Below are 23043 nucleotides of genomic sequence, written 5' to 3'. Positions count from 1 at the left end.
AAAGACTGACAACGTGGCGCCTGTTCAAGTGCAGAGGTTTTATTTTTTTTAGCAAAACAAACCCAGAGATTGTGTGACCTGGACGAACAAGGATGAAAACTATGATCCAGCATGTTCACACAATCAGATTATTATCCAGCGTGGATAAATGGTCAAGTCCACAGCGCCGACACAGCCACCCTTCCGTGCCACACACGTGCGACTCGACGCATGCGCTCTGCGGTCGCCGGTTGCGTGCCGCTCGCGCCCGATCCCTCAAGGCCGTCCGAGAAAGTTGCGCGTTCACGGACCAGAAAGGTGGCGTTACGCGCTTACCTTGCGGCCCCAAGGCGACAGCCTGGAAAGTTACAGTCGGATCACGGATTTGCGGGATGGCCCCAACCATACACGAGTATTCATCCGGACCGGGTATGAACTGTGCACGAAGCGTGCTGTCCGCGCGTGCCGGGGCTGCCACTCTTCCGCGTGCTGTCTGCGCGTGCTGTCGCTTACCCAACCTGGGACTGGACTTGACTGTCACGTATTGCCTAGTCAAGTACCGGAATAACATGCCAGTTTTGTAAAACGAAAAAAAAACTAAATGCATGCTAGCGAACTATAACCGCGTGTTTGTTTAGCTTGCAAAATACTATTTAGGTTGTTAGTCGGCTGCCACCGCGTGTTGCAGTAACATTATATCTGCTGTGTAATTCTGAACTTTGCCATCATTATCTGCTAAGTAACATGGATTTGCTGCCATATTCTTTTACTACTTGTCTACCAAATATCTTCAGTATGGGTATAGTGACAGTTAACATTGGCACTGGTTTAATTAACTTGCTTGATAATGAGAATTGCTAGTGAGAGAAGACGCGTGTCGCCTTTGTATGAATCTTGAAATTACATACAGCTCAGGAGTAGATAGTTGTCTTGCCAGAGATGTGTTCCGACAATTTAGTGAGATATTTTGGATTAATAATGATGATCGCTTTACGTGGTACCGTAATGCTTGGAGATGCGCGACATGCTGACAAATGGCAACAGCGGGTTCGTTTGCTGGAGCGAGATAAGACGAAAAATGTGAAACAGGTGGCCTGGAAGATGAGCTCAAGGAGGTGCTCCGGAAGAGAGTTATGGTCCTCGATGGTGGGATGGGCACCATGGTGCAGCAGAGGAACCTGGAGGAGCAGGACTTCAGAGGGGCGGAGTTTCAAGATCATCCCAAGAGCCTGAAGGGCAACAACGATCTACTGAGCATCACTCAGCCCAGCGTCATCTACAAGATCCACAAGGTACCATACTGTTAATGTCGCTGCTCCACTGCTCAGACGCTGGATCCAAGCCCTGCATTGCCTGATGTCCACTTAAAACAAAAAATAATCTGTAGAATAGCAATTACAGTTTAATATTCATGTCAAAGTCATAGCAAAATGATCACCTCAAGGGGTCCATGAAATACAATTAAAAGTACATCAAAAGATCATGGTAATCCTTTAATCTCTGCGAATGGGTTAATTTATAATTGCACACATTTATTAAAAAGGTTTTTACAGTTACGCTACATTATTTGTTGTTGCAGCTCTAATCATTTTGTGGCAGTTCTTATGCAGCAGAAATAATCCTTATTTACATGTGCTTCTTCCAATCGCTCTTGCAGCACAGTAGGCACATGTGTGCAGGACAGTGTTTATCCTTTAAAAGACTAACAAGTGTCTTCTCTGCCATGCCTGTCTGAAGGAGTACCTGCTGGCCGGAGCTGATATCATTGAGACCAACACGTTCAGCAGCACAAGCATTGCACAGGCTGACTATGGATTGGAGAATCTGGTAAGAGAGTGGCAAGTCAGGGGCCTCTGTGATTGCACCGTTTGCATATCTTTGGTAATTCTTAAGGTGACCATTAGGTGGCCATATCTTCAGATGAAATTGCAGAATCAATGTTTTGGCACAGCCCCTGTGCAGTGTCCCCAAGGCCAACCTCTATGTTTATTCTGATCCCACCCACTGTCCACGATTGGCTGACATAATCTGACGCCGCACGGTTGGTCAGCAGCACTAATTATGCCGTTACCAGCATGCTTTTCACCAAATAGTGAAAATTCAAACGCTCTACCCGTATAATGTTTGTCATGGAATGCGTGCATTTCATTAGTGTGCGACTGTGAGTGTACTTTGAATTCTTGGCCTCCCCGTCTGTGCCATTGCTAGATATAAACCAGTAACGTTTGCTAATAAAGACAGCAGCTTCCATCTTACAAGGGCTGTCGCCTCCTTATGTGGGTCTGCTGCATAGAAAACATACTGCGCTCTCTAGGGTTGTGGCGTGACGCAGAACGAACAAGATGGCAGCATCGTTATAAGTATGTGGTTTGAAGTGAATGGTCACATGATATCGGAGGTCCGTTGGGTGATTATTTTTGCAGCTGTGGGCAGGGCGTCGAGCCGCCTTCTAACGGGTGCAAAGCCGCGAGCAGAACATGCTGTTTCACTTGCTAATACGTGATTTGTGCCACAGGCGTACCGTCTGAACAAAACATCTGCTGAGGTGGCCAGAAAGGCGGCGGATGATGTCACCGCGCAGACAGGTTTGTCAGGCTCAGCTTCATCCCAGCCCCAGGGTGACTAATTACCAGTTTAAACCGGTTTGGAAAAACTAACCTGAACAGAGGCATTACAGCTATTTTCATAGTTAAACCTTAGTGGTTTTATTAAAATTGAGACGTTGAGGAGAGCTTAGAGGATGGAGGCTGTACCAACCACCCAGGCATGACTGGCAAAAATATAAAACCTTTAACGTGTCATTTTAAGAGAAAAGTGTCTGCATTTGAGGAAGAATTAGAGGTCAGAAGGTTGGCTCCCCGATGGACTGACTGATCCCTCTCTTCAAACACTGATATCTTCTGTTATGTCGCTGTGGTACCGTAGGCAGAGCGTAACTTTGTAATGGTGACTTTTTATTTGAAAGGTGTCAAGAGGTATGTGGCCGGGGCAGTGGGACCCACCAACAAGACCCTGTCGGTGTCCCCCTCGGTGGAAAGGCCGGATTTCAGGAACATCAGTATGTGCCCTTCGCTGTCCTTAGCTCCCTGTCCTGGGGCAATTTTAGGATACTTTTAAGGCTGGGGGCATAAGAGGGGCCATAATTCATATTGGAGGGCAGACCTTGTCATTAGCCAATGATATGTTTTGAATCAGTGATTGACAGGGGAGGGGCCACTCTGGGGGCCAATCAGCTTTCAGCTGGGGCCACGCCCCTGTCATGTGTTGTCTCTCTCAGCTTTCGACGAGCTGGCGGACGCCTACTCCGAGCAGGTCTGCGGCCTGCTGGACGGAGGCGTGGACCTTCTGCTGGTGGAGACCATCTTCGACACTGCTAATGCCAAGGTAGCTCTCCCCTACCCTGGTTAGAATTGGACTTAGTTTTAATGGACTTCAGTGACCTTCTCTTTGACCGTTCATCGTCCAGTCAACTGGAATTACAGGGGAGAAGCAGTGATGATGCCGCACGGACACTAGCAGTCCCAGTTATATCAAATACTCAGGGCCTTACTCATGGGCCCAGTGGTGAAATCACTCTGCCGACCCTGGGATTTGAACCAATGTTCACACTACCCTAAGGGAATGAAATGTGTCTTTGCATTTGTTTTTGTTTCATAGCAAGCAGCTAATGTTCCTCTTCTTATTTTTCAAAAGGCAGCCCTGTTTGCAATCGACCGGCTCTTCGAAAAACAATACGAACGCAGGCCTATCATCGTAAGTCCCGACTTTAACTGTTGTTAATATTCGGATCAGATCAGGTCTGATAAACTTTCTGCATCCCCACAGACAAATTCTGGTGCATGGAGCAGCAAAGTGCATAGTGCACAGACAGACATGCATATAATGCCAAACAGACATGGTGCACAGACAGCGCACACACAGCGTGAACAAAAAACCCTGCACAAATAGAATCCTGAAAAACAGAATATTAAGGAATGTTAATGAGATAAATAAATGTTGGAAAAATAATTAGTGGATAGTGTCTGAGCAATTAACAAAAACAGACAGCGTCAGTATGTGTTGCGTTTATTTTGCCACGTGTCGATTTATGGATGTCATGGATGTCACATGTCGATTTATGGATGTCATGGATGTCACGTGTCGATTTATGTCGGGTCCATAACCCTCCACCTCTCGGGACCCCCGTTCCCCGCCTGCCAGGTTTCCGGGACCATCGTGGACAAGAGCGGCCGCACGCTCTCGGGACAGACAGGGGAGGCTTTCGTCATCAGCGTGTCCCACTGCAACCCGCTCTGGTGAGTGTGGAGCAGCCAGCACTGCAAACCCTGGTGGTTGGGGAGCGACTTTCGTAGAGTCGGCGATTACGCTGAGCAGTCCCATGTTCCCATGTTACCGGCACGAACGTATTTCACTAAGGCAATTTATTCACCGTCATTAACCTAGCTAATACCAAGCACTTCCTCTCACTCTGCTCCTAGTAAATATTTAGCACTTAGTTTATAATCAGATAACGTCGACAGTCAAATAGTCGGAGAGCCATCTAAGTTGTACTGTAGATGCTGTGGTTAAGCATATTTCAGTATCTGGTTTAGTCCTCGATACAAAAGGACTTAATGATAAGTATCTAGTAATAAATCTGAAGTTTAAAGTTTAATTTCATAGGCAGAGAAAATGTCAATAACATCCTTTATGCAGCAATGAAGAAAAATAAGAGAATTATATTTAAGCTTCAGCTTTAATGGTGGCTGAGTGGATTCATGTTGAAATAGCATTAGGGTATTTAATACTGTGATTTCTGCTGTGTCTGTCTCTGTCTCTGTCTCTGTCTCTGTCTCTGTCTGCTCTTCTGCCCCTGATCTCTCTCCAGCATCGGGCTGAACTGTGCGCTGGGGGCCGCCGAGATGAGGCCCTTCGTCGAAGCCATCGGGAAAAGCACCACCGCCTTTGTCGTTTGCTACCCCAACGCAGGTGGGCGGAGTCTGAGGGCACTTTGACGGCTCGTCTGTGTGTATAAACAGGTCCCTGCATATGTACTTATGTCTATGTATATACGGTGTGCCTAGATGCATCTCTTTATATGCACAATGTATATTAAAATGTATGTGATAAAATGGTGGTTCCTTCCATAATTAGGTCTTCCAAACACTTTTGGAGGCTATGATGAAACGCCGGAAGTAACGGCCACTCACATAAAGGTGAGATTAATTAGGAAGTCCGATAATTAAAAGGCGCATTGAAATCAGTGAAGGATCCCAGGGTTGTTTGTTGCTTTTGTGTTGTATAGTGAATATTTAGTCCCGTTAAGCGGTCTGTAACGTCAAGGGCACGTAATTCGTCTCAACGCCCTTATTACAGTAATAATAAAGTTAGCTGATCTCTATTGACTGACTGAGCTTATGAATGAATGCATCTGTGTTTACACGAGGCCTTTCATGTTATGTGCAGGAATTTGCGAAAGACGGGCTGGTGAACATCGTCGGTGGTTGTTGCGGAACAACTCCCGCTCACATCCGGTAAGGAACGTGCTCGCATACGCTCCAGTGGATCGGTTGAGCTCTAAGTGTACTGTTGCGGAGAGCGGTACGCTGAGGGCACCGTGGGCAAAGAGACTTTGAAAGGCGACAGCGCCAGCGGGTCTGATCTGACGTCAAAGTATCTTTATCGGCTGGATGATCCATGGGTCACACACTGAGCTGATGGTTTAAGTGCAAGAAAACTGTAATAAATAGAATATAAATGTGAATATGACTGACATTTTAAACACTGTCAGTCACAATCAAAAATACAGTTTAAATACAGCAGCCCACATAGTTTTATTTTCTATCAAAACGCGCACGGATCAGTCTGGCCATGTTTGTCCATATATGGGCAGGTTGAGGATCCCTGTATTTACAGCCGTGAAAATGGACGTGGGTCTTGTGGCCATCGCACATCGCGCCCTTACAGGCAGTCAAAAACCTCATCTCTCCTTTCAGTGGCCTTACGCATCCACTTCTGTGGGTTTAAACCTACCCCCCTCCCCACCCCCCACCCCCCCCCCCAGAGCCATTGCTGACGCAGTGCGGCACTGTCAACCGCGGGTGCCGCCGGAAAACATCTTCGGAGACTACATGCTCCTGTCAGGTTGGACGTCAGCCGCTTTTGAATCCTGCTCGCCTGAAATAGCAGCTCCTTCGAGCCTCTGACTGAGGCTTCCCCACTCTGTAGATCCTCTTAGTTACTGCGCTGGTGTATCTCCTACTTAATGCTCCACAGAGCACCAGTCAGTTAAGATTCAGACTCTCCACCTGTCTTCCAGCCACTGTTCCTGGTCAGGGTAAAAACTTTTTACCCTGAACTAGATAGATAGTTTTCATAGAATTTATAGAGTATTTTTTAAGCAGAATTACTCATTTCCATCAGATATGGTGTCCAGTATCACTAAGCTCAGCTAAATTTGCCAGACATTTTCTTCGATTTTGACACATCAGTTTCACACCATAAAACTTCTGAAGTATCACGTTCAGGCGGTGAAAACATTGTGTTTTTTGCGGTCCCTCTCTATGAAGGTCTGGAACCGTTTCGTATCGGCCCGTACACCAACTTTGTGAACATTGGGGAGCGCTGCAACGTGGCGGGATCCCGCAAGTTTGCCAGGCTGATCATGGCGGGAAAATACGAGGTGGGCATGTTCACTGGTGTTGGTTTTGCTGGTGTGCCTCCTGGTCTCATCTCACGTCTGCACGTTTGATCGGCGCCGCCAGGAAGCCCTGAGCATAGCCAAGACTCAGGTTGAGATGGGCGCCCAAGTTCTGGACATCAACATGGACGAGGGGATGCTGGATGGTCCTGTGGCTATGGCGCGTTTCTGTAACCTCATCGCATCTGAACCGGACATTGCCCGGGTAAGCGAGGACATCATCCTGTCATCCAAAGCCATGCGTTTGCCCAGATATCCGTATCTCCGTGCTGAGGTGTCTTCTCGATGCTCCTCAGGTTCCCCTGTGCATCGACTCGTCCAACTTCGCCGTGATCGAGGCCGGCCTGAAATGCTGCCAGGGCAAGTGCATCGTGAACAGCATCAGCCTGAAGGAGGGCGAGGAGGAGTTCCTGCAGAGGGCCAGGAGCGTGCGCCGCTACGGGGCCGCCGTGGTCGTCATGGCTTTCGACGAGGAGGGCCAGGTCAGTCTCGCCATTCTGTGATCCCTCGTGTGGGATGCAGAGCCGCTCGCACCCTTACTTGTGGGTCCCTCGGGATCAAGAGTAGCAGATCCTGAATGGAAGCTGGGACACTTGCTGTATTGTTGCCATGGTGATTACCGTCCTTGGCTCACATGTAGGTAGGTAGAGTGTACACTGTAAAAGAAAGATCAGATGTCCCACGGTGGACATGGTGTTTTGCCTTGGCTCACCGTGGGGGTGTGTGCCACTACCTTTGCCCTCGCAGGCCACGGACACGGAGCACAAGCTGCAGGTGTGTACCAGAGCCTACCACCTCCTGGTCAACAAAGTGGGCTTCAACCCCAATGACATCATCTTCGACCCCAACGTCCTCACCATCGGCACTGGTATGGAAGAGCACAACACGTACGCCATCAACTTCATCAAGGCCACCAGACTCATCAAGGTAGTGCTGGTTTTTATTACAGCGCGGTTCGTGTCCAAGAAATTGAATTAGCCCAGCCATTATGCTAAATTAGATGAATTGGGTGTGACATCATCTCAGCAGCCGTGATGAGGCATTTTCATGGATGCGTATGGAACCCTGCCATGGGGATACAGGCTAGTGTTTAGGATTCAGCTTGGAGGTAACAAGGAAAACAGCTTCCCCCCATAATGGACCAGTTTAGGAGTTTTTGGAGCAGTATCTGGGAAATGTGCGACCTTTTACCTGGAAGTACTTTTGCTTCCCGCAGGAAACTCTCCCAGGGGCCCGGGTCAGCGGAGGCCTATCTAACCTCTCCTTCTCCTTCCGTGGGATGGAGGCCATCAGAGAAGCTATGCATGGCGTGTTCCTCTACCATGCCATCAAGGTACACGGTGGTGGATAGGCAGGTATATCCGCTTTGCTCCGGCGGCGTGTTCAGAGAAGATCTCTGTGACCCCAGGATGGCATGGACATGGGCATCGTGAATGCGGGCAACCTCCCGGTCTACGATGACATCGACAAGGAGCTGCTGCAGATGTGTGAGAACCTCATTTGGAACAGAGACCCCGAAGCCACAGAGAAACTCCTACTCTATGCCCAGGTACTTACCGTGTGGCAAGTTGGTGCTGTTGAATTAGCTGGAGAAGCACCTGTTCTGTTCCTACCACATCTGGACTGGGTTCGTTGGCGTTCCGACTAGGCTTGGGTGGTATGACGTTATCACGGTATACCCCGGTATTTATAAATCCCCAAAGTATCATTTTTAATACTGTAAAAAATGCCGATCCTCTTCAATATATGAAACTGATGCTGTACTGAGGCGATTGAGTGGAGCCTCACTTACGTTAAAAAAGTCAATGAATATCGCGTACGTGTCAGTTGATGCCAAAGCGTGATCCTTTTATCTCTTCGACAAGAAATTGTCTTCTCGTTTCCCTAGCGCTCAACTCCCAAGCTGACGATCTTGTTTAAACTGTCTCTGATTCCGGAGTTTGCAGTAGCCTACGTGATTGACCTTTTTAATACCGTCGTATATTGTATATCGGGGTGAAACGCGTATGATGGTATGATGGTATGAAATAGTGGAACGAGGTATCCCGTTTTTGCAGAACAATGCTAAGGGCGGGAAGAAGGTGATCCAGACGGACGAGTGGAGAGAGGGCAGCGTGGAGGAGCGACTGGAGTATGCGCTCATCAAGGTCCGGATCCAGCTTATTCCGATCCGATTCGAATTCCCAGACCCAATGGCTGTGTTCACGGGCTCTTACAGTTTGTTTATTTTTTTCCCCGGGGTCAGGGCATCGAGAAGTACGTACTGGAGGACACAGAGGAAGCCCGGGCCCAGACAGATCGCTACCCACGACCCCTGCATGTCATCGAAGGTCCCCTGATGAACGGGATGAAGATGGTTGGAGACCTGTTTGGGGCAGGCAAGATGTTCCTGCCGCAGGTGGGCATGGGTGGGGGGGCGTGATTTAAACTCATGGGTGTTACACCCATTCATACATGGGAATTTAGAGTGAAAAATCCACGGCTCTATACCAAAACGAAGCTGATTTGGTCACAGCATCCAGAAACAATGATGCATATTGTTTTAGTGCTTTTTCAGCTTAGCAGAGTTGAGTTGCTGTGTATCTGGTATGCGTGCCATGTGACGGGGGGGGGGGAGCCTTTTCATGGCCCCCTAACCCGCTGTTTCCCACGGCAGGTCATCAAGTCCGCCCGCGTGATGAAGAAAGCGGTGGGCTACCTCATTCCCTTCATGGAGAAAGAGAGGGAGGCCATGATGGCCGCCACGGGGTCAGTGGAGGAAATCGTGAGTCGGGATCCCACCCGTCACGTCCTGACGAGGGTGTTTCCCATCCCAGCTCGGGAAGCAGCCGGGCGCCAAAGAGCGTGTTTATATTTCGGCCGTTTTAGAGCCAAGCGCCAGAAGGTGTTTATGCTCTCCTGAAACCAAACATGGTGGAAGCCTTCACCGGCACCATCGGAGAATCTAAATAATCCGTACGGCAGGATTTAACCCCTCGAGGTTTCGCGCCCCATGACGCCTGTCCACCTCACACGTGTTCTCTGCGTGGCTGTTGTGCAGGATCCCTATCAGGGCACGATCTTGTTGGCCACCGTCAAGGGCGACGTGCACGACATCGGCAAGAACATCGTCTCCGTGGTCCTGGGATGCAACAATTTTCGGTGAGCCCACTTGCCTCGGTTACGGGCCTTATTTACTGCCTGAATAGTGGCCCGCATGTCGTGGAAATCCTCCATCTGAAGTGCAAGCGTCCGTGACAGTCTCGTGACAGAGAGAGCGGCACGATGAAGTGAGGAAAACGTTACACTTAAGCGGGCGAATCTGTAAATTACTTTATCTTTCAAGGAAAGCGCGGTGGAGGGGGGGGTGGTCTTCAGAGTGTGGCGTGTGCCTGAATTGCTTTTGGTGGGGGAATAATTGGAAAATAAATAGTAGCATCAATCATTCCAATTGAAATAGTAATGCTCTGTAGTCGTCTTGTGGGTTCCCATGCTGCTAATAGACTTCCTGGTAGCGTGTACATTGCGTTTAATTGAAATGTTTTGCTCTTTGGGCCTGTAAAGTTACACAAAGATGCATCCCTTACATTTCCATTTCTCCTCCCATTCAGAGTGATCGATCTCGGGGTTATGACACCGTGTGATAAAATCCTGAGAGAGGCGCTTGACAAAAAAGCAGGTAGGTCGTCGTGAGAGTCCCCCTCCCCTGCGGCCCCGTGAAGGTCCTGCCAGCCATCTGGCAGCAGGTCTCATGTCTTAAGCAACACGCCAGTACTGCCCCACACAGGTGAAACATAGTAACTACGCCGACAATGATTCTCAGAAAAAAAAAACAGTATAGCTGAACTAAGATACTTTGTCACGAGATAAATCAGAGCCTAACACACTAGGGACCTGTACTAGGAAGCGGGGTTACTGGCTTATCGGGGTAACTTGTCGGATTTAAGGTATTCGGGGCGAAATGTAAGTGAACGAATATGAAGTCCATTTAAACTGTAGTACCATAAATCCGACAAGTTACCCCGATAAGCCAGTAACCCCACTTCGTAGTACAGACCACTGGTTTTGGTCATAACTCAATTTTGATGAAATGTGACAGCCTGGGTGAATAAGTGTACTCACATGGGTAAAATTCTAAACTCAGTTAAGTGAGTAACGTCTGATAAACAACCTTCCTCTCAGTTGGTAGATGTCAGTTTATTCTGCTCGAATAAGTCACAGCTTCTGGGTCGTTCTGCTTTACTCGCCTCGGTAATTCTGTTCTGTTTTCCCATCAGTGTGTTACTCTGGTCTGTGTTGTGTTCTCTGAGATGCATGGTTACCCCATGACTAATTGCTTTTAAGGCAATTATCACATATGGTAATTGGCGAGTAGTTGCGTTTCTACATTTGTCCAGCTGGGGGAGCACTTCTGCTGTCGTACAGTGTCGGGTTTTGACCTGGCCTATAAACGTGGCCTACCCACCACCCCTGACATACCAGTGAGAACCCAGATTTCGTTTGGAGATTTATGAATTGTAGAAGGGGGCAGGTTTCTGCTATAGGGGTATCGTCGTGAAGGTACCTGCAGTGATTTGATGTGTGTATATACAGTGCTGTGTAAAAGTCTTATGCAGTCAAAGAAAATGCTGCTTAAATGATGTTCACGTTGGTGTAAAGCTATGACATTATGCCTGTCAAAGTGTGTCAGTGTAGCCATTTCCAAACCTCTCCTAAAGTCACCCCAGTATTTACAGCAACCATCCAATACACTCAACCTTGTTTAGCTAATCAATATCTCGTTTACTTTTTTTAAACTAATCGAGTTCGTTAAATTTCACCACCAGCTCCATTAATTAACGAATACATGGAACGGCTGAGGTGCCCCTGAGGAGAGGTTTGGGAACTGAAGTGATGCTCATCTCGCCATCCAACCAGATATCAGTAACTTTTTGGAGAACGCAAGAAATTCTTGTTGTTTTATTGTGTTACTGTTAATTTGCACGTTCTAATGTTAAAGTGTGTTTTTTATTCTGAGCAAATATACACTCACTGCTCAGATAAATTCCTTTGACTGCCTAAGACAATTACACAGTGCTATAAGCTGATGAGATGCATCAGTAAGCTCAGTAAGCCATCAGATCTCTCAGCCTTAATTCATCAGGAATAAATGCAGTTAAGATGTGTTTGGCCTACCTTACAAGTGGGTATACCTGCATGTTGTCTGATACTGACAGAATCCAAGGGCTCTCAAAGCCTCACAGACATGGATGCCGGCAGAGGAGCAATCTGGAGATCCTTTGTAAAGATGGGGAATTTGAGACTTTCAAGGGCTAAAACTACGCTTCTTGTCCGCTCCTCCTTAAAATCCAGTATGGAGTTTAGGAGGCTAATGAGCATCTCAGTGAGCATTCTTTTCTTTTTTTTAACAAATTTTAATTACTGTTCTAATCAGCTGGTGTGAGAGTCCTTACAGACATCAGGCCGAGGATCTGCAGTGTACCCCATTTTACCTTCTGAGAAGCTATGGAGAGGGCAGTGTTGGGGAAGTAACTCACAAAAGTAATCAATTACCCGCAGAGGAGGAAAGTTCAGGTCCAGAAAGTACAAATCTGGACAAGGGTTTTGTTTCAACCAACCAGCTGAGTATAAGGAGTCAGTCACAGAGCACTTAAATGAAAAACTACAGCCTCTGACTTGGAAACTGAGGACCAAAATAGTTCACACACATAACATGGTTGTATTAACTGTAATTTCTTACAGGACTGTGGAACTGGAGGATCTCAAAATCCTGGTCACAACATGCTTCCTCCCTATAAGCCACGCCCCCTTAGAAAACCAGAACGCTGCTGTTGTTGAGACTAATCAGGGGGGTTCTTTTCTATCAAAGACATCATTGGGCTGTCTGGCTTGATCACGCCCTCATTGGACGAGATGATCTACGTTGCCATGGAGATGGAACGCCTCGGGATGAAAACCCCATTGCTGATTGGAGGGGCCACCACATCGAAGTAGGTGTGGCCGTAGATTCTAGGCTGTCAAATATTGTGCACCCATAGTTTCTAAGGTGCGTGTTGAGTTCTGTCCTCTGGCAGAATGGATACCTTACCACCCCCCCCTGTTTTGTGACAGGACTCACACTGCAGTTAAGATTGCCCCCCGCTACAGTGCCCCCGTTGTCCACGTGCTGGACGCATCCAGGAGCGTGGTCGTGGTAAGTTGACTTTCTGAACCTCTTCTGTTTTTGGAGGAAAATTTCTAAAGTTTTCTTCGAGTGCCAGAAAAGTTAATCAGTCAATATTGCAGGACTTTGCTTTAAAGGTGAAAGGAGAGCAAAGGAGCAACACTTTTTTTTTATTAGATGGGAGGGGCCTGTTTGCTGTACACAGACAATGCGACAGATTTGGGAGCTCGATAATTATCAGATGGCATCCCATAATGAGGTGGTAATCAGATCTACCTCAGGTTAAATTGCATGCTGTCTGATGAGTGGTATAGATAAGACAGCCAGCCCTGGCTGAAGGTTTTGTTTCCCCCCACCCTCCCCAGTAAAATCCGAGGAATGCCGCATTTCCTTTTATGCCCGAGAGAGAACCCCCAGGCCTCTGGTGCTCTGAATTAGAACCTCCACATATAGTAACTGCTCTGGACGGGGGGGGTGTTTTGAGTAGATATCGGTCGCGTGCCATTCTGTGGAACAGAATCTGCCAGGAGAGTCGAGGATTGTAATAACAAAATGTTTTTAATCCGGGCATGAAGCGGACAGGGAGGAGGGGCGGACGGGCCGCAGTGGGAGCCCGGGAGAGTCTGCGAGCTGTCACCCGCGCGCTGCGGCGAAGTACGGCCCATCTTCGGAGCCTCGACTCCGGGTCATTAGCATGCCCTTCCTGCCACGCTTAGCTCTCTTTCCCGGTTTTCTCTTGAAGTGTTCTCAGCTCTTGGATGAAAACTTGAGGGAGGACTTTTTCAAGGAGGTCGAGGAGGAATACGAAGAGATCAGACAGGAGCACTATGACACACTGAAGGTGCGGGGGGAAGGTGTGGGAAACGCCCTGGGCGTTTTTATGCCTCGCTTTTGTCTTCCTCTGTTTGTTCCGTTAAATTGAGCTGTTCCGCCGTTGACAGGACCGGCGTTTCCTGTCCCTGGGCCAGGCCCGCGACAAGGGCCTGCATGTGGATTGGCTGGCGCAACCAAGACCAGGTGCGTGGGACAGGTCTGTCACGGCGGCCATGCTGCGATAGCGGGACGGCGCCGCTAGTTTAATCAGACCGAGGAATGCCAAGAGGCAGGGGATTAGCATGGCAGCGCCGTCGTGTAGTAAAACGGATTTTTCCATAGGTGTGTCACTTCCTTTCATGACTGGGCATTTTCTGGGTGTCTGACCAATCGCTGAGGTCACACCGATGTCTCGGTGACTTTTTGCCCTGCCCCCCCCCCCAGTGCGTCCCAGTTTAATCGGCACCCACGTGTTCGAAGCCTACGACCTGCACCGGCTGCTCGGCTACATCGACTGGAAGCCCTTCTTCGACGTGTGGCAACTCCGGGGCAAGTACCCCAACAGGGGGTACCCTAAAATCTTCAAAGACAAAACCGTAGGTATGTGGGATCACTGCCCTGGGCATTCCACATGGATGTTATTATTTACATTCTTGAAACAAAGGAGATGACTCTTCTTAAAGATAAAGCTGATTCTTCAGCTGGTCTAATAAACCAGCGTTTGCAGTCACTCGTGTATAAAGATTCCTGAACGGGCAGGTAGTTCGCGTGTCTGGGAAACGTAGATCTCCGCCGGCGGACCTTAATGCAGACGATTTGGCCGGAGTCACAACTCCTCTAAGGGACGCACCGGCTCTTGGGTATTTGTTGTGCTTCCCTTCTGCGCATGTTTTGTTAGTCGGAGCGACGTGGTTAAATAGGCCTGGTGGTGCATACACCTACAAGCGGGGGGTGGGGGGGTGAGGGGGGGCTTCTCTTGTCGAAAGAAACGAGGTTATGTGCATCTGAGTGTTCGTTCTTTCTTACTGCAGATATCAGTCAGAGAGGGGGACAAGGAGTGGATATGGTTTCCCAGTTTCTGAGTCATTCCATGCTGCTCTCGGGGGTGGGGGCGGGGGGGGGGGGGGGGGTGCAGGTTCCGTCTCCACTTGGACAAGCTGCGTCCGCCATACCGCGAGTCGGAGGTGTTTTCGGCTGTTATTTTTGGAAAACAATGTTCTCGTTTCAGCTGCCCATCCATTTTCCAAGCACTCAGCCTGGTCACGGTCGGGGGGGGGGGGGGGCAGGTTGCTGGAGCTTATCCTAGGCAGCTTGGGACACAAGGCAGGGATATTCCCAAGATGGGATGCCGGGCATGTACTGTTTTTGCAGTACATTTTATATAACACATGTTTTTTCCGGGCAGAGATTGTGCTTTCAGCTTCAGTCTCCTCTAATGTAATCTCATGCATTGTCACGTGTTTCTCATAAGTTCCTGGGAAATAAGTATACGTTAACAAAAACTGGTTCATTAATCGATTCATTGTGTAACCACTGATATGAAACTGACGTCGCAGGAGAAGAGGCCAGGAAGGTGTTTGATGATGCCCAGAAACTCCTTAACGAGCTGATTGACAGCCAGAGTCTGCAGGCCCGGGGCCTGGTTGGATTCTGGCCCGCGCAGAGCGTGGGAGACGATATCCACGTGTATGCTCAGGACACCGTGCCGCGCAGCATGCAGCCCGCTGCCAAGTTCCATGGTCTGCGCCAGCAGGTGACCCTTCCTCTCTATGGTTTTTTCCTGCAGTTCCTATTACTCTTACAAGGGGGCGCTTAACCCTGGTCCCAAAAGCCTTGCTTCACCTCACTTGGTACTTCCCATGGAAGCCTCTGTGGACCATGGTTGGAGATCCCCGCTTATAAGCTTGTTCTCACCTCCAGCAGGTTGCTGTGGTCTGCATTGTGTACGGGTTTTCAATCTCACTAATCAGTTAAGCGCCAGATTCAACTAATTATTCAGCTAATTGGGAAAAAATGAAATGGTCTCTCTACTGAGCTATAAAACAGACATAAAACCCTCATCCACTCTGCCGGCTGCCAGAGTCGAGAACCTCTGGTTGAAATATGCTCGCAGTTCTCTGTTAGAAAACAGTCTCCTCAATGACCAGACATTGAAGAGGTTGGTATTAACCCCTTGTAATCTAAACATGAGTCATCAGCTGAAGACACAGTAATGGTGGACCCTGTTCTGATGAGTCCTCTGCCGAGGACCAAGGCCGTTATGGACACGTTAACGGTGGGATTTTCGCGTCTCCAGGCAGAGAAGGACTCCGCCAGCACCGATCCCTACGTGTGCCTGTCGGACTTTGTGGCGCCCCGGGAGAGCGGCATTCCTGACTACGTCGGCTTGTTTGCCGTAGCCTGTTTCGGGGCTGAGGACCTGAGCCGCGACTTTGAGAAGAAGGGGGACGTCTACAACAGCATCATGGTCAAGGCCCTGGCAGACCGTCTAGCCGAGGTACGGCTGCAGTCACACCTACTGTCCTCGTCGTCAGGGGCTGATCTCATCTTAAACGATACTCGCGTTTTGCATAATATTTACGTGTATATTCCCAGATGTACGTACTTCCATCCGTGCATCCGTCCATTTTCTCTAACTACTTACCCAGTACAGGCTTGTGGCTAGTCTGCCGCCTATTACAGGATGTACTGGGGCAGAGGACACCCCGGATGGGATAACAGTCCAGTTTACACACCTGTTACACACGTAGTTATTTGCCTGCGCTACAGATATACAGCTGTTACTAATACCTGTTACACATCATATATCTGTCAATATCTCTCTTACTTTTTCAGATTTTACTACATCCTTTAGACTGTGGATATTAAAACTTGCTACTTGTGCTGTTCCAGTTGCATTGTTTTGTTCCCTTGATGCCTTTGAGATGATCGTTATCTGTTTGCACGATGGCGCACAACTTTGTCGCTGCAGGCCAGGGTAACTTTGACCACACACGAGAAGCTGTCCCCCAACTGCTGCTGAATGAAAGCTTAACGATTCTTACACCATGCACAGCTTATCCAGATCGTCCGGCAAATTAGGAAGTTGTACATATATGGCATAACAAAGACAGACTCGGAAAACTTAAGATTTTATTACCTTGCTCGATAGTATCAAGAGCACATAAACACTTCATTTAAGGTCAGTTTATGGCTTCGCTGGTTAGGAGACCATCAAGCCTGTTCAGATGTGGAGTTTGGTCTCCAGACTTGCATACTTCCCTCAGCCCACCCAGATCCCGTGTTTTGTTAAAGCTGCATATGGCGTGTAGAGCAGCCGTACCTTGTCCTGGATGCCTGGCTGTTTATAGAGTGCCCCCCCCCCCCCCCAGGCATTCGCTGAGGAGCTTCATGCCCGCGTGCGCAGGGAATTCTGGGGCTACACGGCGGAGGAGGACCTGGAGGCGGCTGACCTGCACCGGGTTCGGTACCAGGGGATCCGGCCCGCACCCGGCTACCCCAGCCAGCCGGACCACACGGAGAAGATCACCATGTGGAACCTGGCCTCCATAGAGGAAAAGACTGGTGAGTCGATCTGTGTCAGCCGCCCTTCTTGCCGCGTCATTTAGCGGACACCTGCACGCCGCCCGTGTCTCTGGGTTCCCCGCACCATGCCCACCGTGCCTGCGCCTGTTTTTAAGGCATCAGCTTAACCGAGTCGCTCGCCATGACGCCAGCCGCCGCCGTCTCCGGCCTCTACTTCTCCAACCCCAAATCGACCTATTTCGCCGTTGGCAAGATCACCAAGGAGCAGGTAGGGACCCGGACACTCGCTGTGATGGTGTGAGGGGCGCGGGACGAGTCGGCTCGCCGGGGGGGGGGGCCGTGCGGGTCTGCTGATGCGGCGGCAGATGGTGCGGTGCAAGCCGGCCAAGTGTGACATCACTGCTTATCTCTCTGGGCCGGACGTTCAGGTGCGTCAGGAGTCTTAATCATCATTAGATGTCACCTGGAAGTACGTTCACAGGTTTCAGCATGCCTGGTGAAGGGGGCAGGGGGGTGTCTCTGCCTTGGGTACTGAATTCTACTGTTGGGTAGTTGCTTGGGACCGACAGCTTTTATATAAGCAGGCCGTAAATCTGTATGTTGTCTGTATGTGTCGCCTCCTCCCAGGTCGAGGATTATGCTTCAAGAAAAGAGATGTCCATTGGTGAAGTGGAAAGGTGGCTTGGACCAATCCTGGGGTACAACATTGACTGACACGCTCGGACACACCCCCTCCATTCATCCTGAATTGCTGCTCTGACATTGTTTACATGTCAACTCGGACTGGACACTAAAGCGTTTCGATTTTCAGGTTTTTAAGCACCTTTCTGTGCTTATGTTTATCTTATAGATTAACTCTGACTTTATTGAACTCTTTTTATAATTAGCTACATTTTTTAAATTTAGATTTATCATATTTTTAATGCAGAAATGACAGATCTGTACTAGAATATCTGAAAATGGTTTTAAACTAAAATCCATGACTGCAGTATGTCTCCCGATTCTGGTTTGCGTGTCGCTACACTGTATACTTCACAAATGCTGTTGCCAACGGTGGCATTTTAAAATGTGTAACATTCAGTTCCAGCCTTTAAAATGTCTGAAAACCACTTATTAAAGTTTGTTACATTAAATCAGCAGCAGCTGTATAACGGCGCCAATTAATCAATCGAAGGGAATATCAGCACCAAGTAAATAATGTGACCGAACATTAAGCAGGTGTCACCTGAGAATAAAGCTGTAACCTCAGAGTTTATTAAATTAAACAGAGGTGAACGACCAGAAAAGAGACGCAGTGCAAGACTATTAGAAAATCACTGGTTTAATTGGCTGTATTGCCATCTAAATGTGGAAGGGAAAGGATGTCTTAGAAGGAGGGGGGGGCTAATTGTCCTGTATTGGCTGTGTCACATTCACTGAGGGTGACCTCTCTGTTAGTCCGGAATGTTCTAATGAAGAGTGAGTTTCCTTCCGCCTTGAGAAGCCGCCCGATTCCCTGATTCAGCAACGTGGCCAGGTGCCGCCATAACCGTGCAGCCACAGCAGCGGGTTGAAATGCAGGGCGCTGTTCCTCCGCCCCTCCTCCCACCCCCTTGGCGATCTGGTTGCTTACACAACAGACCTGAGACTTATTGATTTGTATTTTCGGCACACCAAGGCGAATGAGGGGGGGACGGGTGTCACCTGGCATCCATGGGCTTGCTGCCCGTCACGGGCAGCTAAGGTCCCGCCGGCCGAGCTCTATGGCGGCTCTGGTTACGCTGGATCTGCGTGGATCTCTTTCCTTTGGAATGGCTGCTGAAATTCCCCTTCCTGTAGCAGCGGCACTGTGTGCCATGTGACTGCATACAGGCAATCCAAATAAAGTCACCCCGAGCGGCAGTTTGTTCCATGAGCCTGTGCTGTGTGACTCTGATTATGTCTGTACTTTGCTTACTTTGAGCACATCCTGAATAACAAACATCTGTATCTGTGGAGTTCAAAGTTATCATCTGGGTAGGGTATCGTATGAATACTCATAAACCAGTTCTGCATAATCACTTTGACAATTACAAGTCATATTCTGCTTTATAAATTTCTGCTTGGTAAATCTATTCCCTGTTTAGATAAGGTAACTGAAAGAGGTATACAAGGAATGATAATCACAATGAAAAAGACAATTGTTGTTTATCTCCCGTGTGTGAGCGCGCGTGCGTGCCTGCGTGCGTATATGTAAGTACAGTATGTTTGCATATGGATGAGACATTTAATAATACAAACTTAGACATTCGCCTGAGAATAAAAAGACCACCACCGTAACCCTTCAGTGCAGTAAAGCAGCACAGTAAACATTATAATCCTTTCAACATAAGCTTAACCTAACCTTAAAAAAATATGTCGTTATAAGTCTACAACTACAAAGCCTTTATTTTCTCCTACACCGACCAAACGGGCACTTTAGGTACATGCCCCAGACCTAAATCGTGGCGAAAAGAGCGGAGGTCCGTTGCCGTGCAGTACAGTGGCCGTACGATAGGGGGCGCGCCGAGCTCGGCTCAGGGTTCCGCCGTGTACCTGGCCGGCTCCTCCCTTTGGGTATGCCGGCTGCCCAATGAGCTCGCCTTTCAGACGGCCACTAACAGGGCTATAGCGTTCAACCTGCCGCCTCCTCCTGCACAACTCTCCGTGCAGCTCTTCTAAACCGCGGTTAACGATGGCCGAAGGGGGGGAAGGCGAAGATGAGATCCAGTTCCTGCGAACTGTAAGTATGAACGATTTCATCCCTCCTCTCCTTTCCTGCCGAGTCAGATCCAGCTGGTCCGCAGAGCCGCGTGCTCCTGCATCCCTGAGTTTGTCTCCCGAAATGCCGCCGGACGCCCGGGCGCGTTTGTCGATGGTGATTTTAAAAAGCGTGAAATTGCATCTGTTCCCAACGCGCACGGTGATTAATTTCACCAAGAGGCACCTTTTTTTCCCGACCGTGACACTACGTTATAGTGTGGGAGGGGGTCGTAAAAAAAAAAAACCTGCAGCGTCCATGGTCCCCGAGATCCAGATCCCAATACTGGAAAGGGACGGGGAAGTGGATAATGACCGTGACGGTGATGGTGATGGCTTGGGGTTTGCGACCCCCAGGCATGACTGTCATCGGGGGTGATGTGCGGACCAGCAATGCCGCTGACAGGCGCAGTTGAAAACTCCTGCTGGCCACATCCCCACTCCCGTCCGCGGGTAAGCGGGGCTCCAGCACTGCAGATAACAGCCGGCGATGCTCCGTCATCCCCGCAAAGCCCAGGAAACAAGTCCGCTAGTCGGTCAAGTGCAGAACGCCATGTACCGCCAGCCCTCCTCCTGTCAAGATGGAGTCGATCAATAACCGGCATTACTTAACGATAACTTACCCCACCCACCCAAAGCGTTTTCCTGTCATAGTAGCTGAGGTGCATTTTGAAGGCGGGGTCATATTTGCCTGTTTGCTCTCCACGCTGTAATTTTGTGTGCATTATGTCAATGCATTGCTTACGATTTGCTGTGCCACAAACCTTGCTATTCAAAAACTGCCCTAGTCGACTTACCTGAAGCTACTGTCAGTGCTTAAGATCCCTTCAGATCTGTTATAGCATATGTTTGCATTAAACAAGCGATGGCATTTGCTTTTTGCAATTTCGGTGTACAGGTTGTTGTGCAGTTTATTACGGCGGGCGTAGTTTTAACGCCGATTCCAGGTAAAAGTGGTCAGAAATTGCAGTGGCCATTTTACCATAGACCCCCCTCCCTCTTATTGCAGCATTACTTCTAATGCAGAATTTCAATGTAAATCGGCGGGTGATTGCTCCTCTTGGCTGTCGTCTCTGCGGGGGAGGTTATTACACACAGATCGGGGTCTCCGGGTGGTTTGGCTTTGAGGACTGCAAGATTTATCCTTTATTAATGTTTTTAAAATCAGATGTACATGTACAAGTCGGTTAAGAAACGGAATGCCAAATCGTGCATTTGTGTCTGATTACAATTTATAGCCTACTGTCGGAGAATTAATGCGTTTTATAATGCGTCTGTAATATTTATTCATTATTTCTTTATAATGAAGAGTGAGCAGTCCAGTCAGTAGGTGGTTCATGAATCACCGAATAAGCCATAAGTTGCTTGCCAGGAGATTCAAACAGAAAGAATAATCACTTGTCAGTCATTCCCGGTAGGGATAACGGTGCAAGACCGTGTTGGTCCATTTGCATAATTATATAACATATGTGCGCTCGCCACAGGTTGGCTGGGTTTAATGCGGGCGGCGGGACACTCGGGGGTCTTTAGCGCCCGGGGCTGGGGCGCCTTTGGCTCGCCACCTTTCTGATCTGCTGTTGTTATATCTGACCTTGAGCAACATCACACAAAAAAAAAGAAAAAACCGTGCATGTTGCGTGTATTTTTTTCTAATCCAAGTAAAAACTTTGCAAAAATTCAGACATTCAGATTTAAAGTTGCAGGGGGAAAAAATGTAAAAACTTTATACGAAATAGAGCTGTGTGAAAAATTCAGGCGGAGCGGAGGCGATTTCCCATTCGCATCACGCTCCACGTCTGCAGTTTGTCACAGCCGACCTGGCATAATAAGCCCGAGACAATCACAACAAATAGATCACCCTGAAGTAGTAATGAAAGATGGCATGCTTATTGGCAATGCTTTCTGTCATCGCGTCACCCTTTCTTGCTGTCGTGTGGGACAGGGAGACGTGTTGATGGATCGAAGCACTTCCCGTTAGATTTGATGATGATGTCGCGTTAAACTTCAGATCGTATTTTGACGTGGTTGGATAAACGGGGGAGGTTTCGTACTGAGTGGCGCTGAGACCTGCCCTCGCTAAACATCTTGCGATTATGTGGGAATAATTTATCAAATTTGCTTTTAAAATGTGTTTTTAATTTGAATTAATTGATTAATTTACTTATTTAGGTATTCTGTGATGACGGTTTGGTTGTCAATGCCATTTTCCACAGGGAGGGGGAGGTGAGGGGGGGGTGCTGGTTTCGGAGTGTGAGGCACCCGCAGGATCGGTGCGATTTTCTTCCTCAGATAAGTGCTCCCTCCACCACATCAATGTTTGATGAGATCCTTTCCAGTTACATAAATGCTGTCTAGAGCGAGTCTTATTTCCCATCTATCAGCGACATGCAGAATTCAGTTGGGGGGGGGGGGGGGGGCTAGTGTGTCCTGAGGTGCTGATGGCTGACCTTTGACCACCCCACCCCCATGCCATCAGTGTTGTCTCATGCTGTTCACCCACCGCAGCACAGATACTACAGGGAGCTGCTGCAGTACTAACCTAGGGGGGGGGGGGACTGTTAGTTTGTTTGGTAGCAGGACGAACGTAAGTCGGAGTCCGTCCAGCAAAATGAACGTGCCGGAAGGGGATCGCAGCAATGTGCTGTTTGTTCTGGAAAAAAGGCCACCTCACCCCCTCTTCATCACGGTGCTCCCTAACCCTCCGCCCCCCCATCAGGGATGTAGGGGTTTGTGCTGCAGAAGCCCCCGTCTAATCGAATTGGGACTCTCAGCCTGTCCTGGCTAATAGAGTCCTCCGTGGTTTGCTGCTGTGGCTGTCTGATTTACTTTCTAATTACAGTGGAGGGGGGGGGGGTTGGCGGGGGGGGGGGCTCTGGTGGCTCCCTGAGCCTGTCGCAGGACGTAGATCTGTCGCTGTGGATAGAGTCCCCCCACTGTCTGTGCGTCTTCCAAAAAAATCCTGCGTTAATTAATTTCTAGATGATATTATTTGCTGTGGCGATTGTCTTTACAGACTCCCCCCTCATCTTTTGTCTGCATGGGGAGGAGGGGTCTTTGCGGCAGAAGGCCCGCTAGCGTCGTCTTACATAACGCGCTCGTACGGCTTCTCTGGGCTGTGGGTGTGTGTGTGCGGGGGGTGGGGGGGGTG

At 48.9% G+C, this 23043-nt stretch overlaps 2 protein-coding genes across 9 annotated transcripts in view; both read left to right on the top strand.

Annotated features, from left to right (window-relative positions):
• Positions 1-77: 77 nt before the first annotated feature.
• Positions 78-18277, top strand: mtr (5-methyltetrahydrofolate-homocysteine methyltransferase). The gene is made up of 33 exons (XM_023830893.2): positions 78-408; positions 1069-1271; positions 1717-1806; positions 2495-2564; positions 2945-3037; positions 3257-3363; positions 3673-3732; positions 4180-4274; positions 4847-4947; positions 5113-5174; positions 5425-5492; positions 6023-6102; positions 6528-6640; positions 6723-6863; positions 6955-7140; positions 7406-7585; positions 7875-7991; positions 8067-8207; positions 8716-8805; positions 8904-9056; positions 9315-9422; positions 9699-9799; positions 10249-10316; positions 12507-12627; positions 12749-12830; positions 13543-13641; positions 13742-13817; positions 14058-14213; positions 15170-15366; positions 15910-16110; positions 16985-17177; positions 17294-17406; positions 17766-18277. Exons 1-33 carry the CDS (start codon positions 93-95, stop codon positions 17850-17852), a joined length of 4068 nt encoding a protein of 1355 aa, XP_023686661.2. The 5' UTR covers positions 78-92; the 3' UTR covers positions 17853-18277.
• A 1449-nt stretch (positions 18278-19726) lies between these two features.
• Positions 19727-23043, top strand: part of ryr2a (ryanodine receptor 2a (cardiac)) — a 149559-nt gene continuing 146242 nt past the window's right edge. For all 8 annotated transcript variants that reach the window (XM_072703266.1, XM_072703261.1, XM_072703265.1 and 5 more), the window contains exon 1: positions 19727-19878. In XM_072703266.1, the coding sequence (XP_072559367.1) occupies positions 19831-19878 (48 nt within the window). In that variant the 5' untranslated portion in view covers positions 19727-19830. The remainder of the gene's footprint in view (positions 19879-23043) is intronic.

Source organism: Paramormyrops kingsleyae, chromosome 20 (genome assembly GCF_048594095.1).
Source record: "Paramormyrops kingsleyae isolate MSU_618 chromosome 20, PKINGS_0.4, whole genome shotgun sequence".
In the NCBI taxonomy this organism is placed as follows: domain Eukaryota; kingdom Metazoa; phylum Chordata; class Actinopteri; order Osteoglossiformes; family Mormyridae; genus Paramormyrops; species Paramormyrops kingsleyae.
This window is presented reverse-complemented; position numbering and strand designations above follow the sequence as displayed.

Bases quoted from the DNA above. Each gene is read 5' to 3' on its own strand.
- mtr (XM_023830893.2), top strand. From the start codon at position 93: ATGAAAACTATGATCCAGCATGTTCACACAATCAGATTATTATCCAGC. The intron at 4,948-5,112 runs GTGGGCGGAGTC...TTCCATAATTAG, and splicing joins CGTTTGCTACCCCAACGCAG to GTCTTCCAAACACTTTTGGA. The intron at 15,367-15,909 runs GTGACCCTTCCT...TCGCGTCTCCAG, and splicing joins TCCATGGTCTGCGCCAGCAG to GCAGAGAAGGACTCCGCCAG.